Raw genomic sequence first — 16,549 nt, forward strand, 5'->3', positions numbered from 1 at the left:
CGTATTGAAATAGAGTCATAGAGGTGTACAGCACGGAAACTGGCCTTTCGGTCCAACTTGTCCACACCGACCAGCTATCCTAACCTAATCTAGTCCCATTTGCCAGCACTTGGCCCATATCACTCCAAACCCTTCCTAATCATATACCCATCCAGATGCCTTTTAAATGCTGTAACTGTACCAGCATCCACCACTTCCTCTGGCAACTCATTCCATACATGCAGCATCCTCTGCATGAAAACGTTGCCCCTTAGGTCATTTTTAAATCTTTCCTCTCTCATCCTAAAGCTATGCTCACTAGTTCTGGACTCCCCCACCCCAGGGAAAAGACCTTATCTTTTTATCCTATCCATGCCCCTCATGATTTTATAAATCTCTATAAGGTCACCCCTCAGCCTCTGGCACTCGAGGGAAAACAGCCCCAGCCAATTCAGCCTCACCCTTAGCTCAAATCCTCCAACCCTGGCAACATCCTTGGGTATATTTTCTGAACCCTTTCAAGTTTCACAACATCCTTACCATTACGTGTATAGGTCCTGCTCTGATTTGCTTTTCCAAAATGCAGCATCTCACATTTATGTAAATTAAATTCCATCTACCACTCCTCAGCCCATTAGCCCATCTGATCAAAATCCTGTTGCACTCTGAGGTAACCTTATTTGCTGTCCACTACACAGGTAAATCCTGCCATTCAGGATTCCCTCCAACAACTTGCCCATCACCGAATGTCAGGCTCACTGGTCTATAGTTCCCTGACTTGTCCTTACCCCCTTTCTTAAACAGTGGCACCACGTTAGACAACCTTCAGTCTTCCGGCACTTCACATGTGACTATCAACGATACAAATATCTCAGCAAAGGGTCCAGCAATCACTTCCCTAGCTTCCCACAGAGTTCTAGGGTACACTTGATCGGGGATTCCTGAAGAAGGGCTAATGCCCGAAACGTCGATTCTCCTGTTCCCTAGATGCTGCCTGACCTGCTGCGCTTTTCCAGCAACACATTTCCATCTCTGATCTCCAGCATCTGCAGACCTCACTTTCTCCTCAAAGATTTCAACCTACTGCGAATCCTCTTACAAGGATGCCTTCCTTGAAGAAGCTCTCTTTCTCCCTCTACAAAGGTTTCAGTGAGTCCCTCTCTCACTGCACCCCCCAGGTCATCTCCTCTGCACAGAAGCTCTTCAGCCACATTCTCAAACAGACTCGCTACCACAGCCACATCTCCTTCCTCAGCACCTGCCTGCGGAACCGACTGATCCCGCACGCATTCCTGAAGAAGGGCTAATGCCCGAAACGTCGATTCTCCTGTTCCCTAGATGCTGCCTGACCTGCTGCGCTTTTCCAGCAACACATTTCCATTCCTGGGGATTTATCAACCTTTTTGCATTTCAAGAAATCCAGCACCTCCTCCTCTGTAATATGGACATTTTTCAAGATGTCACCATCTATTTCCCCACATTCTGTATCTTCTATATCCTTCTCCACAGTAAACACTGATGCAAAACACTCATTTAGTATCTCTGCCATCTCCTGTGGCTCCACCCATAGGCTGCCTTGCTGATCTTTAAGGGGCCCTATTCTCTCCCTAGTTACCCTTTTGTCCTTAATATATTTATAACATCCCTTTGGATTCTCCTTAACCCTATTTGCCAAAGCTATCTCATGTCCCCCTTTTGCCCTCCTAAGTTCCCTCTTTAGTATACTCCAACTGCCTTTATACTCTTCTAAGGATTCATTCAATCTCTCCTGTCTATACCTGACATATGCTTCCTTCTTTTTCTTAACCAAACCCTCAATTTCTCCAGTCATCCAGCTTTATCTACACCTACCAGTCTTTCCTTTCACCCTAACAGGAATATACAGTCTCTGGACTCTCATTATCTCAATTTTGAAGACTTCCCATTTTCTAGCCGTCCCTTTATTTGCAAACATCTGGCCCAAATCAGCTTTTGAAAGTTCTTGCCTAATACGGTCAAAATTGACCTTCATCCAATTTAGAACTTCAGCTTTTAGATCCAGGCTATCCTTTTCCATCACTATTTTAAAACTAAAAGAATTATGGTCACTGGCTCAAAGTGCTCCCCTACTGACACCTCAGTCACCTGCCCTGCCTTATTTCCCAAGAGTAGGTCAAGCTTTGCACCTTCACTAACGGGTACATCCACATACTGAATCAGAAAATTTTCTTGGACACACCTAATACATTCCTCTCCATCTAAACCCTTAACACTATGGCAGTCCCAGTCTATGTTTGGAAAATTAAAATCCTCTACCACAAGATTACAGATAACTGAAATCTCCTTATAAATTTGTTTCTCAATTTCCCAATGACTATTAGGGAGTCTACAATACAATCCCAATAAGGTGATCATCCTTTTCTTATTTCTCAGTTCCACCCAAATAAATTTCCTGGATGTATTCCCAGGAACATCCTCCCAAAGTACAGCAGTAATGTTATCACTTTTCAAAAACACCACTCTTCCTCCTCTCTGGCCTCCCTTTCTATCCCTCCTATTGCATTTTTATCCTGGAACATTAAGCTGCCAGTCCTGTCCATCCCTGAGCCATGTTTCTGTAATTACTATGATATCCCAGTCCTATTTCCTAACCATGCCCTGAGTTCATCTACCTTTCCTGTTAGGCCTCTTGCATTGAAGTAAATGCAGTTTAATTTATTAGTCCTACCTTGTTCTGCCTGCCCTGACTGTTTGTCTAGCTCCTTTTCCAACTGCACTGGTCTCAGATTGATCTCTTTCCTCACTACTTCCCCGGGTCCCAGCCTCCTTCCCCCCACCCCACCCACCCATACAGTCTGTGCCTCTGTCTAGAGAGACCCCTGTCACAATTGATCACTTGGAACCCAATGTACCTCTCATTACATTAGAGCCAGTCTTGATACCAGAAACATGGCTGTTCATGCTACATTCCCCCTATATTTTCCAAAACAGCATACTTGTTTGAAATGGGGATAGCCACAGAAGATTCCTGCATTACCTGTCTACCCCTCCTACCTTTCCTGGGGTTAACCCATCTACCCATGGCTTTGGTCCCTTCCTTTAACTGCTATTCCTCACACCCCTTAGCTCTTGTAAATGAATTATTAATTGCCTCTACCTGCATCTCTGACCAATCCATGCAATGTGATAGAATTCACAACCAAAGACATCCTGAATTGAATTGAATTGAATTAAATTTATTGTCATGTGTATTGAGGCACAGTGAAAAGCTTTGTCTTGTGAGCAATACAGGCAGATCACAGAGTTAAGTAGCATAGATAAGTAAATAATAGGTAAACAGCGGCAAAAACAAAAACACAGGTATAGGCGAATGTTAAGAGTTTGCAAATCCATTCAGTATTCTAACAACAGTAGGGTAGAAACTGTTACGAAACCGGATGGTGTATGTGTTCAGGCTTCTGTACCTTCTCCCTGATGGTAGCGGTTGTAGAAAAACATTGCCAGGGTGGGATGGATCTTTGAGAAAGCTGGCGGCCTTTCCTTGACAGCGGGTCTGGTAGATGGATTCTATAGATGGGAGGTTGACCTTTGTGATTGTCGGGGCCGAGTTCACCACTCTCTGTAACCGTCTCCGATCTTGAATGGTACAGTTGCCATGCCAGCTACTGATACATCCAGATAGAATGCTCTTGACGGCACACTTAAAAAAGTTGGCAAGGGTATTCGCTGTCATGCCAAATTTCCTCAGCTGCCTGAGGAAAAAGAAACATAGTTGGGCCTTTGTAACCAGTACGTCCACAAGAAGAGTCCAAGAAAGCTTGTTGTGGATGACCACTCCCAGGAGCTTGACACTCTTCACTCATTCCACCTCCGTGCTGTTAATGTGTAGGGGGGGAAAGTAACATCCCTCCGACAGTCAATAATGAGTTCCTTGGTTTTGCGGGCATTCAGGAGTAGGTTGTTCTCAGTGCACCATTTTTCCAGGTCTTCCACCTCCATTCTGTAGTCTGTTTTGTCGCCATCTGAGATTCGACTGACTATGATGGTGTCATCAACGAACTTGTAAATGGCGTTATGGTATTTGGCGACGCAGTCATAGATATACAGTGAGTATAGGAGAGGGCTGAGTACACACCCCTGGGGGGCTCCAGGATTGAGTGCTAGTGAGGATGAAATATTGTCCCCAGTCTTCACTGATTGTGGCCTGTGGGCCAGGAAACTGAGGATCTAGTTGCAGAGAGTGGGGCCTAGTTCGAGATCACTAAGTTTAGTAATCAGTCTCGAGGGAATAATAGTGTTGAAGGCTGAACTGTAGTCAATGTGTAGGATTCTTACATAGCTGTTCTTGGTGTCAAGATGTTCTAAGGAGGAGTGAAGGGCAAGTGATATGGCATCTGACATGGATCTGTTGGTCTGATGGGCAAATTGGAGTGGGTCAAGAATAGTGGGGAGGCTGGAGTTGATTAATGCCATGACCAGCCTTTCAAAGCACTTCATGACCACAGAAGTTAGGGTCACTGGGCGGTAGTCATTGAGACATGCTGATGGGTCTTCTTAGACACAGGGATGATGTTGGCCCTCTTGAAACAGGCAGGGTCAGTGGTCTGTTGCAGAGAGAGGTTGAAGATGTCCGAGAAGACCTCTGCCAGTTGATCTGCACATGCTCTGAGTGCACAGCCTGGTACTCCGTCTGGTCCCATCGCTTTCCTTGGATTCACACAAAGGAAAACTGATCTGACCTCTAATGCAGTCACTCTTGGGATAGGTTTGTCAGGACTTCTCGGAATAGATGTTACCTCTCTGCTGAAATTCTGCTCAAAGCGAGCATAGAAGGCATTGAGATGATCTGGGAGGGATATGTCATTGTCTGCTATCTTGCACTGTCTCTTTTTAGAACCTGTGATGTCATTCCTGCAGACATAATCATCAGTAACATGGAAACTCTCCCTAAACTCCCACATCTGACAGGAAGAGCATATCACTCTGCTAAAGGCCATCTTTGCTCCTCTACATTTACCAACCCAGAAAATAGCATTGTCTTTTTGCTCTAAAAAAGTGTTCCAGGCTAACTTTGTACTTATGGTTTATATTTTTAAAATTTAATCAAGAGACAAGTCTCAATAAAACATGTAATCAAGAAAGAACCCACTCTACTCACTATTGTAGAGTTATAGCAAGGTTACACTTAAAAACTATGCACTAATCTGCTCCTGTACTGTTGGCTCTCCCACATAGATTCCTCCAAGGTCAACTGTGAATTTCATTTTTCCTAGATGCACTACGATGTCCAGAGATACATGAACTCAAACAGCAAAGGCAGTAACTGTGCAGATTCACTGCTGTGTCAGTTAGCAATGTAGGTGTCTTTCTCTCTCTCCCTCATTGACCATGTGGTCACTGCCTCTTGTCCATCTTCCTCCTTTTAAAAGTGCCGTGATCTTTTTTCCCCAAAGTTCCAAAACAATGCAACAGCCTATAACACAGTAATTGTTGCTCCTGGAATTCAAGGGAATCACCTCCGATACCTAAAATACCTCAAAGAAAGGAGCAGCTCTTACAGCCACAATCTTTTCTTGTCCTCCATCTTGGATTACCTACCACACAAATTTAAAATGGTACCGAAGACCTTTGATAATAATTTAAATCTAAGATCTAATAAAATTCTTGAAAGGGCAAGAGCTAACAAGAGTGCAGCATCCAGGTGAAGCTATATATGATTCCATTAATGGTCTCTTCAGGCTAGTGGAGATGTCATTATGATGATTTAAAGTCAAAATTTGTACAAGGCTGGATTGCTGAAGGCATTACTGGTGAATCTTTGTCAAATTAGTTACAGTAAAAAATAACTAACCCAAGAGAAATCCATTCATCAGATGGAGATTAAAGCAGAAGTCCCGAAGGAAACAGGTCAATCCTTTGAGGAGAAGGTTAAACCTGGGACAAGAGAGCTACAGAATTTATGCATTTCTTAAGATACAAAAGATATACAGATAAACCTATGCAGCATGCTGGATAAACAGAGACAAAGTCATTGCCAGAGCTATGGAATAAAGAAGCATAGATGTGAACAGTGCTCAGATTTTAGAACTTAATGCTCTTATTGTAAGGAAGTAGGTCATTTTCAGAAAATGTGCCAAAGCAGGACCCAGCCAGAGAAAAAAAAAATACCAATGAACTACCCAAATAAACAGATAAATAAAGTGAAATATTCTCCACTAGAAGATAAATCCATAGTTCTCCTGGGCAAAATCAGTGACTGAGACAAAACACTTTGACATAACTAACATTTGTATCAAAGTCCAGAACATTCAAGAAGATAGAAGTTTTAAACCACTTTCCATAGAACAAAGCTCTGTGCAGATTGGGAAAGGCAATTTAAAGATATGGTCCATTCAATTCCAAGGAAGACACCACTAAGAACAGATATGAAACATGCAAAGAAAAAGAATTACCTACAATAGCAGGAATTAAATTCACATAATAAAGAATAGGCATACATCACCAAAGTCTTTCATGAAAGAATTATAAGAGATTAAAGACCCTTCAATTCAAGAGGAAACCACAGACCTCAGACCATCAGGAAGACAGTCCAAGTCAACTACCTCCTACAAGTCCAAAGAGAACACTTTACGGCAAAATAGTGGAACATGCAAATTTGAATTTGTAAAGTCAAAATCTTGGAGATAGTTGGGATAGCAGCAAGTGCAAATTTATAAACACATGCATAACAGTACAATCATTATGGGGATAATTGGCTTGGGGGGAATATTATTTATAGGACTAGAAAGATGTGGAAGTGTTCATAATTAATTGAATTCAGTAAGTGTGACTCACTGTGGTGATATCACAGGGACTCAGGTAGTATAAAGAAGGAGCTTGTAAGGCACTGGTCTGAGGTTGATGTACTCCTAAAGACTCTGTAATAATGAAGGCCATATTCATGTAATCTGTAAATAGTTGCAGTAATGCAGTAAACATCATATTGTTTGTATAACAAGTTTCTTCTGCTTAACCCAAAAAGGTGAATATTCAATTTCACACGAAAACAGTTCAAGCTTGAAGGAATGCATACACCGCACTACCTTCTCTTCTTCCTCTTCTAAAGATGTGAACTCATGTTTAACCCTTTGGTAACAATATAGTAATTCTTCACATTATGAACCTGGTTGGTAAATATTAGCAGACTATTTCATCATGGGGCCATCACAGATGAACACTGATCCAGCACAATAGCTACAAAGGAAATTTACGCCCAGGCTTTGGGCCTCACTGGTCCCACCACTGGTTACAAACATTGGCACAGAAAAAGATCAATTAGCATTCCATGTCCTAACAACATTATTTTTCCTTAAATTTCTCTCTGTACTTTCTCCAATTGTATTAAATTCACACATTCTAGTCTCTGATTCACTTACCAATGGAAATGGATCTTTATTTTTGCCTGAATACTTTGTAAAAATCCTTATAATAGATCTCTCCTTGTTCAAATACAATAAGCCCCAGTTTCTTGACTTTTGCTTATAACTAAAGTCTATCAATACTTAGGAAATCTATTTCACATACTTTCCATAATCTTTGGTATAACTCCACGTGCTCAAAATAGAGCACACTAACTGTTGCCTAACTTACAATTTGCATAGATTTAATATTACCTTTTTGTCTTTGCCCTTATCTATAAGACATAGTATGCCAGATACATTTTAGCGACAAGAAAGTAAGTCAGGTCAGGCTGAAGCAACTGTACTTTTACATCCATCTTTTGTACTTTGCTCCATCCCTCCTTTCTCTCAGGGCCCAACTGCCCATTCTTACTGTGTTGGACATTGTGTAGTGGCAGATTATTCAACAATCTTCACGATCTTCACCTGTTCCAACACAAACACATTGTCTAGCAGTTTCGTCACAGGACTGTGAGTAAAAGCAGAAATCCTGTCTGATCTTCGTCTCCCTACCCCACAGCATTTAAGCCATGAATAGAATGCCAGCTGTTGCCCTGTGACTTGAAGTTGGATACTAGGGAATGTATGCAGTTTCCACCAGGACCTTAGGGCTCCAGGTGCCTCCCAGCAGTTTCCATGAACAGACAGTGAACTGAAATGCAGCGCTATTCAAGAGTTATAGGATTAACAATGATCATTTTCTTTTCTGTGATATCAGCCACTGGTGATTTTGTAAGATGCCACATGTTCCACATACTTTTCTAAAAGCTGTACACCTTTTAGACCAAAAAGGATACATAAAAACTAATTGCTAGATTCATGTACAATGTATTACTGCTCAGAAGCAGCCTATAAATTAAATGTTCAAAGTAATAAAGGTAGAGAGATTCCACATGAGGTTAAAATGAACCTTTCGGAAGATAATTCTTACAGTTCTTGATAATTTAGAAGCATTCAATGGAACCCCCAATGTCTGAACTTCACCAACTATCATTCAGCTGTACCTGAGTCCTTCAACAATCTGATACCTCAGGTAGGTATATAGTACTAGCAGTAGCCATTACCTCCCTACTAAAATCTAAGCAATGAAGAACTGCCAGCCTCTGATTGACCAAAAGCTCTCATCAAGTGGACTTCTGTTACTGGGATTAAGGATCTTGGGGAGGGTCCAACAGTGCCCACTTAAATGCCTGGAAAAAGATGTCACAGAGCTCTTGCTAGCTCTCCAGGTGGTAGGCAAGATCTTTGTTTCCTCCATGAAATAGCACTAGAGAGAGCACTAATACTGAGAAATTACTATTTCTACAAACATCTTCCTTTAATGGTTCGCTCATCGGGAAAATCTTGTCCATGTAGAAGTGTGTATCATAAAATTTAGTGAACATCATATCCATATAAAATTGTTGAAGAGTGATCAGTTTTCATATTGTGGTGAATATATTTCTCCCTAATTGAGGAACATGGGGGCTAACTCCATCCAATCAGAGGTGGGAAAATATGGAGGATCTAACTTAGTGCATTCTAGGCCATCAAGGGCAGATGTACAATAACTTTGCCAATTGATCCACTTGTGAAACCATTAGAAAACACACTCTTTTTATGCTTTGAGAGGTACAACATACTTGATTATATATGCTTTCTTAAAACTTACATTTGCCCTTACAGCATGCTTAAAGAGGAAATGGAGTTCCAGCCCCTGGAACAGATCAATGAGAATGAAGAAGTAAACCATGCCACTCCACTTCTGAGTAACTTAGGCCGACTCCTCGGAATTCCATCAACAAACTTGCAAAACATTTCCAGATCCACTCCTCGAATTAATCTAATGAGGAAGAGGAATGGTGCTTTGTCGCAGGCGGCTATGTACAGCTTCTTGAGCTCAGAGTCAACCCCCAATGGTTTCCATAAGCCAGGATGTCTCCCTCCAAATAGACCCTTTGCAAGAATCCACCGAGCCTCCTCATCCTCGCATTCACCTTTAGGGTCCACTCAAGGTTGTGCTGCCTTGGATAGTGAGTCAAGGGATTTTGACAGCTTCATCTCTTCTTCACTTTATGACAGACCTGGCTACTATAGTGCCCCTCAAACACCCATCCAATCCATTCCCATGACATTTCCTCTCAAAAGGATCCCTTTAATGAAGCCCTCTATGCTGACCAATATCTCTGTCTCCTCTGCTGGAAATCAAGGCAGTAATGGCAATGAGTCAGCCTCCAAACCCAGTGAGCTGGACATAGGAAACAGTATTCTTGCCAATAAAGGAGCCTCCCTGAATGAAACATCGACAGAGGTAACAACAATGGAAAATAGTCAAATTGCATCTGAAGATGAAGCTGTTACAAATAGCCACTCTAAAAACTGTAAAGAGACTCTTATACCAACAACCAACAGCATGAATCCTAACAGCAGTAATAACCTCCTACTGGTTCCTGAAAGTCTATCCTGTCTCCTGACAGACAGTTCTTCAAACACTGATAAGCCAATCGAATTGAAACAAAAGCTCAATACAACCATTGGTTTCCGAGCACGCAAGCATCCTAGACTGACTCTTGAGTCCTTTGGACATGCAAACAGTCCAGACCCTCCAAATCCTTCACTCAACACACCAGGCTGTGGCTCAACAATGTCCACCTTTTCCTTCACACCAGTGTCTTCCCCAATGCTGGGGAGGTCAAGGATACTAAGTCACAGTGGAACAATCTCTGGTACTGATTATAAGGCAGGAAGCACACCTTCCCCAGGATTTTCTGAAATGGGCACGTCCTCCAAGTACCTCAATATAACCACTCAGTCCATGACCACTGCTGATTGCACAACTGATACCAATATGAAGGCACATCTGAAATATGACAGTGTGCCTCCAAATGATTCGAGATTCTCACTCAACGATGGGGACCTAGTCAACCTGATGGATATCATAATTGAAACAGCAGAAAACATTCCAGAGAATGGGAAAATGGATAAGCACACAGAAGCAAATGACTGAGATGAAACATTAAAGACTCCATGTATCATTTTGCTTTGTTGAGCCTATATAGCTTTATTTAAACCATATCTCGAACATAGCAAATTTTAAATGCAGCTCCAATGTGGCATATAGTGAAGCAAGCATACACAACACAACGTAATTGCTACATGATTTCTCACTGCAGAGGCTTTAAGAAGCAGCTCTGGTGGAATGAAAGAAGACACAAGCTTATAGACTGGCTTTTCATCTTTGAGCATATCAGCCTGCCAGCTGCAAGGTTCCTTTGTAAATTAGGTCTGAGCAACCTCAAACTAGATCCGAATTATCAAGCTCACAAAAGCACCAAATTGCCCCTAAATTGGCAGCTGTAAGCCATTGGATGACTTGTGTAGGAAATGGAAATTGTCACACTGGTGCAGTACAAGTGTTATTTTGGTTTGAGATTACTTTTCCTTTAAAAGGAAAATATAGGGAAGGATTTACACCTCAGTTGTGTCTATAGTGGGGAGTATTTGATCCTTACGCTCATTGCCAAAATAACAAGTATTCTGTTCCCCAATACTAACATTATTCACAATGAGAAGCATAAACTTCACCATTCATGTCTCATTTCCTTAAAAGATTATCACCCTCCAAAGCTAAGCTTCAGACAGTCACTGGATCCACAGTTAAAAACAGCAACTTAAGAATTTATTGGCTAGATTTTGTTGGTGGTGACATAACAGTGTCCAATGGTGACCTGAAAGAACGTTGTCCACAAAGATTTACTGCTTTCTGTGGTCTGAATTATTCCTTTCCCAATGCTAATTTGGACCTAGTGCCTAGTCAAGAAGATTTCTGTCCAGTAACTGTGATGTCATTATGCAGGGTAAGCCACCAATTTCACTGAAGTAATCTTACAGACAGAAAGCAAGAAAATATCTTCACTTTGGATTGTAAAGTTCACTGTGGGTGTTGACTACACCAAGATGCCGTCAAAGATGGCAACTGGCCATGTGTGCACATAGAGATGGTGCTGATCACAACACATTGCAAAATTGGAGTCTCCTGGCCACTGTCTCCTTGCTGCTGGCTTACCTTGTTGTAAACTAAATCCCCCCAACTCCCCTGCTACTTTTGCTATAATTCATCATTCAAATAAATACATGGAGTGAAAATATAAATTACGTTATCATAAACTTTTAGAAAAGATTATTTTAATTTTTTTATCACATTGGAGAAATCTGACATTCAACAAGTGAAATTATTCTTTCAGGACCAGTGAGAATAGCCAGCCGTAATTACATATTTCTAAAAATCCTCTTCTAACCAGTCTGTTCAGAGATGTTATGACACACTTCTGGGACTTGAATCCAAACTTGCTAACTCAGAGATAGACACTGTCACTGCACCACAAGAGTCCCCTAATTCCAAACTTTAAGATATTAAAAACCTAACTATACCAATTCAATGATATGTGACAATTTCAAGTGCTTTTACTACGGGACTAAGAGCCTAAGAGTGGAAGCTCACCTTAGGGTTAGAGATTGCTAATTGATTGCATTCTTGAGTGCATCAGTACGTTTGCTATAATTTCTCTCCAATTGGGGGGAAAGACACAATGAAAGATTAAAGGTGAAGATGATGTTATCATCCACTGCTTGTGAACCAATAAGGTGATCCAATGGAAGCAAATTCCCTTTCTGTCACTGAGGTTTCCAGTGGTGAAAGTCCTTCCCATCAACAGCTGCAGCCAATCAGAGGTCAGCGCCACTTCCTAGTGACATAGCACCCAGCTGAGACCCAGGGTCACAGAGAGACCATAGGTAATATGTAATGAAGGCAAAATGATGGCCATGTTAGGGGATGTGGGGATTAGAGGCAAGAGCAGATGGGTGGCTTTCAGTGACTGCTGCTCAATGCCAGATCCCTTAATCAGGTAGAGAATGGCCTGATAGCAAGCACCCCTCCCTTTCATGGAAGGCCAATAATAAACCTGACAGGTTTTGCTAAGTGGGTTTTAGAGGGCCAGGAGACCAGCACAATCTCCACAACACCTTACGGATAATGGATGCCATTTGACTCATGTCTGAGCTTAATTGACATCCTGCCCACACCAGCCCCATACTTATCCCACTTAATTAGATATTCATGTGGGGCCTCTTCCATCATGATGGTGTCAGCCTGACAACAGTTTCTGCCGCATAAAATTCAACCCACAATGAGGTGTTGGAAATGGGGGCAGGAAGGTATTGAATGACTGGCAATGGAAGCAGAAACCTGCTGAAACGTGGGAAATGGATGTGGAAACAAACTAAAATACACGGAATCAGAGTAATTTATTGAATAGAAGAACCTTGGACCACTAAGCTTTTGCTTGCAAATCTCTCCCATGAAATCCTTTAAATTGAATGTGGATCAAATGGGCTGAAATTCATACGGTTGGCTTTTTGAATGTGCTATAATTTTATATTCAAACAGCAACAGAATTTTTTATTATTACTTAATGTTGTTTCAATTTCTTAATTGTAAACTGTTTCTACCAGAGCTTAGAGACTAGTTGGCTTTTTGAATGTGCTATAGTTTTATATTCAGTAAGCAACAGAATTTTTTATTATGACATAATGTTGTTTAAATGTCTTAATTGTAAATGGTTTCTTCCAGAGCTTAGGGACTAGGGAGCTCAGCACAGCCACCAATACCAGAATAATTAAGAGGCTAAAACTGGAAATCAACAAAAATCTCAGAGAGCAGTAGTGATGAAGAAGGTTACGAAAAGGGGAAGGGCATGACCCTGGAGGGATCTAAAAACAAGGATGAGTATTTTAAAATTGTAGCTATGCTGGACCAAGATGCAACAGATCATCGATACTGCTATCAAGCAGTGCTTGCTCAGCAATAACTTGCTCATTAATGCTCAGTTTGGGTTTCTTAGCTCTTGACTTCATTACAGCCTTGGTCCAAACATAGACAAAAAGTGCTGAATATCAGGGGCGAGTGTGATTGTCCTTATAATCAAGTCAGCATTTGACTAAGCATGTTATCAAGGATCAGTGGCAAATATAGTTTGTGCCACACCTGCCTGGCAATGACCAACTCTGAAAATAAAGAATTTAACTATCTCCCCTTCATATTCAATGGCATTATCATCGCTGAAAACCCCACTATCAACACAAATGACTGTGGATGCTGGAAATATAAAACAAAAACAGAAATTGCGAAGAAACCCAGCAGGTCTCACAGCATTGTGGAGAGAAAGCAGAGTTTCAAGTCCTGTGCCCCTTTTTCGGAACTTAACACTACCAGCTGCTCCCCTCTGAGCCACTCAGGGCTCAAGTCTCTCCATCTATCTCCCAACCGAGGGTTCCCTTTGAAATAACTCGATGGCCACTTTTTGATTTTAGGGGGATAACTTTTTAGTTTTCAGGGACTATGTTTTAAGTCTCATGAGCTCTGTCATAAGGCGATGCAAACACTTGGTAATCACACTTTCTGTATTTGTGTTGATATATGATTGTTGTGGACTAACAGAGAAGCAGAATTAAAAAGGTTCATCAATATTCCCAATAAGCATCACAAGGCTTTCAAATATAAAGGCAAAACACACAATGAAAACATTAATTTCCCAGTAAGTAGATACAATAAAAGACATTAATTAGCAACAAAATGGCACTATCACACACTCTTGCACACTAAAAAGCCATCACCTTAAACACACTTTCCACAGACTGGTGAAGTCACAGCTAAACCATTGCACTTTTGCGTCTAACATACTTCAAACAATTCATAGTATGTAAGATATTTTGAGATTTGATAACACATAAATACAAATCTTTTGAAATGAAACTGTTCAGTGTTAAATGATACAATTGACACAGTGTTCATTACAATAGTGTCCACTACATTTTCCCCATAGATAACTCTTGAACATCTGCAGCTTTAGTCTAGAGACTTCACTTTAATTTGCATGGAACTTATTACTTCCATTTGCCTGTTCTCCGCTGGGTGAGTATTCCTTCCATTGAAAAGTTTTAACCTGTTTTCTCCTCTTTGCAGCCCTCGTATCCTTGCAGAACTTTTCCATTATTTGCAGACCCTTTCCTCCATTTTCAAACCCTCTATTCCCAATAGTTTCAGATTTCAAAATAGTTAAGTGGAGGAAATTTCTGCTTATCCAGTGCTTGTTATCAGACAAATAATGTGACAAATCAAATTCAGTGGAAGATTTGATAGACATGATGCTGAGACACACTGAAGATTAGAAATGAAACGCAACATACAGTGAAGGCTTAGAGATTTAGAGAGTTATACAAAAGAGTTAGAGGTGGAGATAACCAATATACTGAAGGGCCAGAGATGAGAAGAGAAAAATGTAAAGAAAAATATTATAATTCTTTACAGCTACATTGAAATACACCGAAGAAATAGGGCAGCATAGTGACTTAGTCTCTGTCTCCCCCCGTCTGCTTGGGTTTACTCTGGGTGCTCCAGTTTTCTCCCACAGTCCAAGAATGTGCAGGTTAGGTGGATTGGCCATGCCAAATCATCTGTAGTTTCCAGGGATGTGCAGGCGAGGTGGGTTCACCATGGTAAAATATGAGGTTACTGGGATAAGGTAAGGGGATGGTTCTGAGTGGGATGCTTTTCGGATGGTCGCTGCAGACTCGATGGACCGAATAGCCTCCTTCCACACTGTAGGGATTCAATGATTCTAACTGGAGACAGAGGGAGACGTAGACTGAAGGGTTGGAGATAGAGGGAGATGGACGAGAAGGTTGACAAAGTTAGAGACAGCTGGAGAAACATATTGAAGATCTGGGGGTGAGGTAGGAAACATAGTAAAGAATCAAATGGATAGAGAAATATATTGATATTCCTTACAAATTACTTTGAGTTTTAGACTCTTATAAATGTAACAAAGTTCTCTGGGTTAGTTGGGTGCCTGAAATATTTCACGCCCACCTGTAAAATGCAGGTAAAGTAAACATAAATGCAGGTAATGTCAAGTAGTTTCAAATAATGCCACCAGTTGAAGAAAGAAAGTTTTATTCAGGATGATAATGAGTCAATTTCTGCAGATTCCAGAAACTCTCATGGACAGACTTAAAACTTAGTTATCGATCATTACTAAACTTCAGCTAGAGGCAGCATTTCTTCAATAAAATGGTATAAACTCCATGCTGTATAATATTTAATGCACAACTTTGAAATGTCTGATTTATTGTAATTTATCATATTCAGCATTTACAATTTTGTCAATTGAATAATTATGTAAGTACAGTCAATAGTTATTCGGTTGAAGATTAAAGTCACCATAATTTGATCCACTATGATTATAAATATTAACTAGCTTGATTGTTACTTATTGAGTGCAAAGGATTTAAAATATAATGATAGTGGATATGAAACTCTGGCATTTATGTTTTTTTTTATCATAGTCATTTTACTCTGGTCATACCAGTAATGAGTATCCTTGCAGAGAGAACTACATGATTTTTTTCTGATAGGATGTTTGAATGAGGATGAAAATAACTATCTGTGAGAGTTGGTGACTCTTGGGAGAATTGAGTGTATCTAAACCTGCATGAGCAGATTTGTGCCTCTGTGGCTCTGAGAATGGGCATGGATACAATTGTCAGTGAACATGGCCAGTCTAGCTGAATGTGTAAGTTTGTATACATGTTTATGAAGAGATATATTTATGAATGTGCATTTGTGTGAAAGTAGAGGGTAATGTAATATATATAATATGGGAGGGTGATAGTGGTTGAATGCAAGGCTAAATGAGATACATAATGATGAGTCTCTGAATTGATATCTGGCTTATATTGGCATATCATTATCATTAATAAAAAATTGAAGATTAGCACCTATACAAGTGAACCAGGTTGGGGGTGCTGGCAGAAATATCACTAACAGTAAAGTAATTCCCACTCTCTTTATCGTTTCTCTGACACTTACTACAGTTCAATGCGATGACACTACCAACCGTCACACTGGTAGTCATTTTTCATGTGTGACCTATTTTGAGTGAGTGCAGTTTACAATTTTTATAGTATCTTCACTGGATAATTGAGTGCATGAACAGAGGAGGTAATATTAACAACTGCTTAACTGGTACATGAGTGTGTTAGTTGAACCATTCACACCAGGGAAATCTCAATAATTTAGTCCTGTTTTGTGCTAAATTAGTTTTCTTTAGATG

At 40.7% G+C, this 16,549-nt stretch overlaps 1 protein-coding gene across 2 annotated transcripts in view; it reads left to right on the forward strand.

Annotated features, from left to right (window-relative positions):
• Positions 1-15,718, forward strand: part of LOC122557879 (bestrophin-2-like) — a 42,272-nt gene extending 26,554 nt beyond the window's left edge. For both annotated transcript variants that reach the window (XM_043706044.1, XM_043706045.1), the window contains one exon: positions 9,063-15,718. In XM_043706044.1, the coding sequence (XP_043561979.1) occupies positions 9,063-10,383 (1,321 nt within the window). In that variant the 3' untranslated portion in view covers positions 10,384-15,718. The remainder of the gene's footprint in view (positions 1-9,062) is intronic.
• The last annotated feature ends 831 nt before the right edge of the window (positions 15,719-16,549 follow it).

This window comes from Chiloscyllium plagiosum, chromosome 16, assembly GCF_004010195.1.
Source record: "Chiloscyllium plagiosum isolate BGI_BamShark_2017 chromosome 16, ASM401019v2, whole genome shotgun sequence".
Lineage (NCBI taxonomy): Eukaryota > Metazoa > Chordata > Chondrichthyes > Orectolobiformes > Hemiscylliidae > Chiloscyllium > Chiloscyllium plagiosum.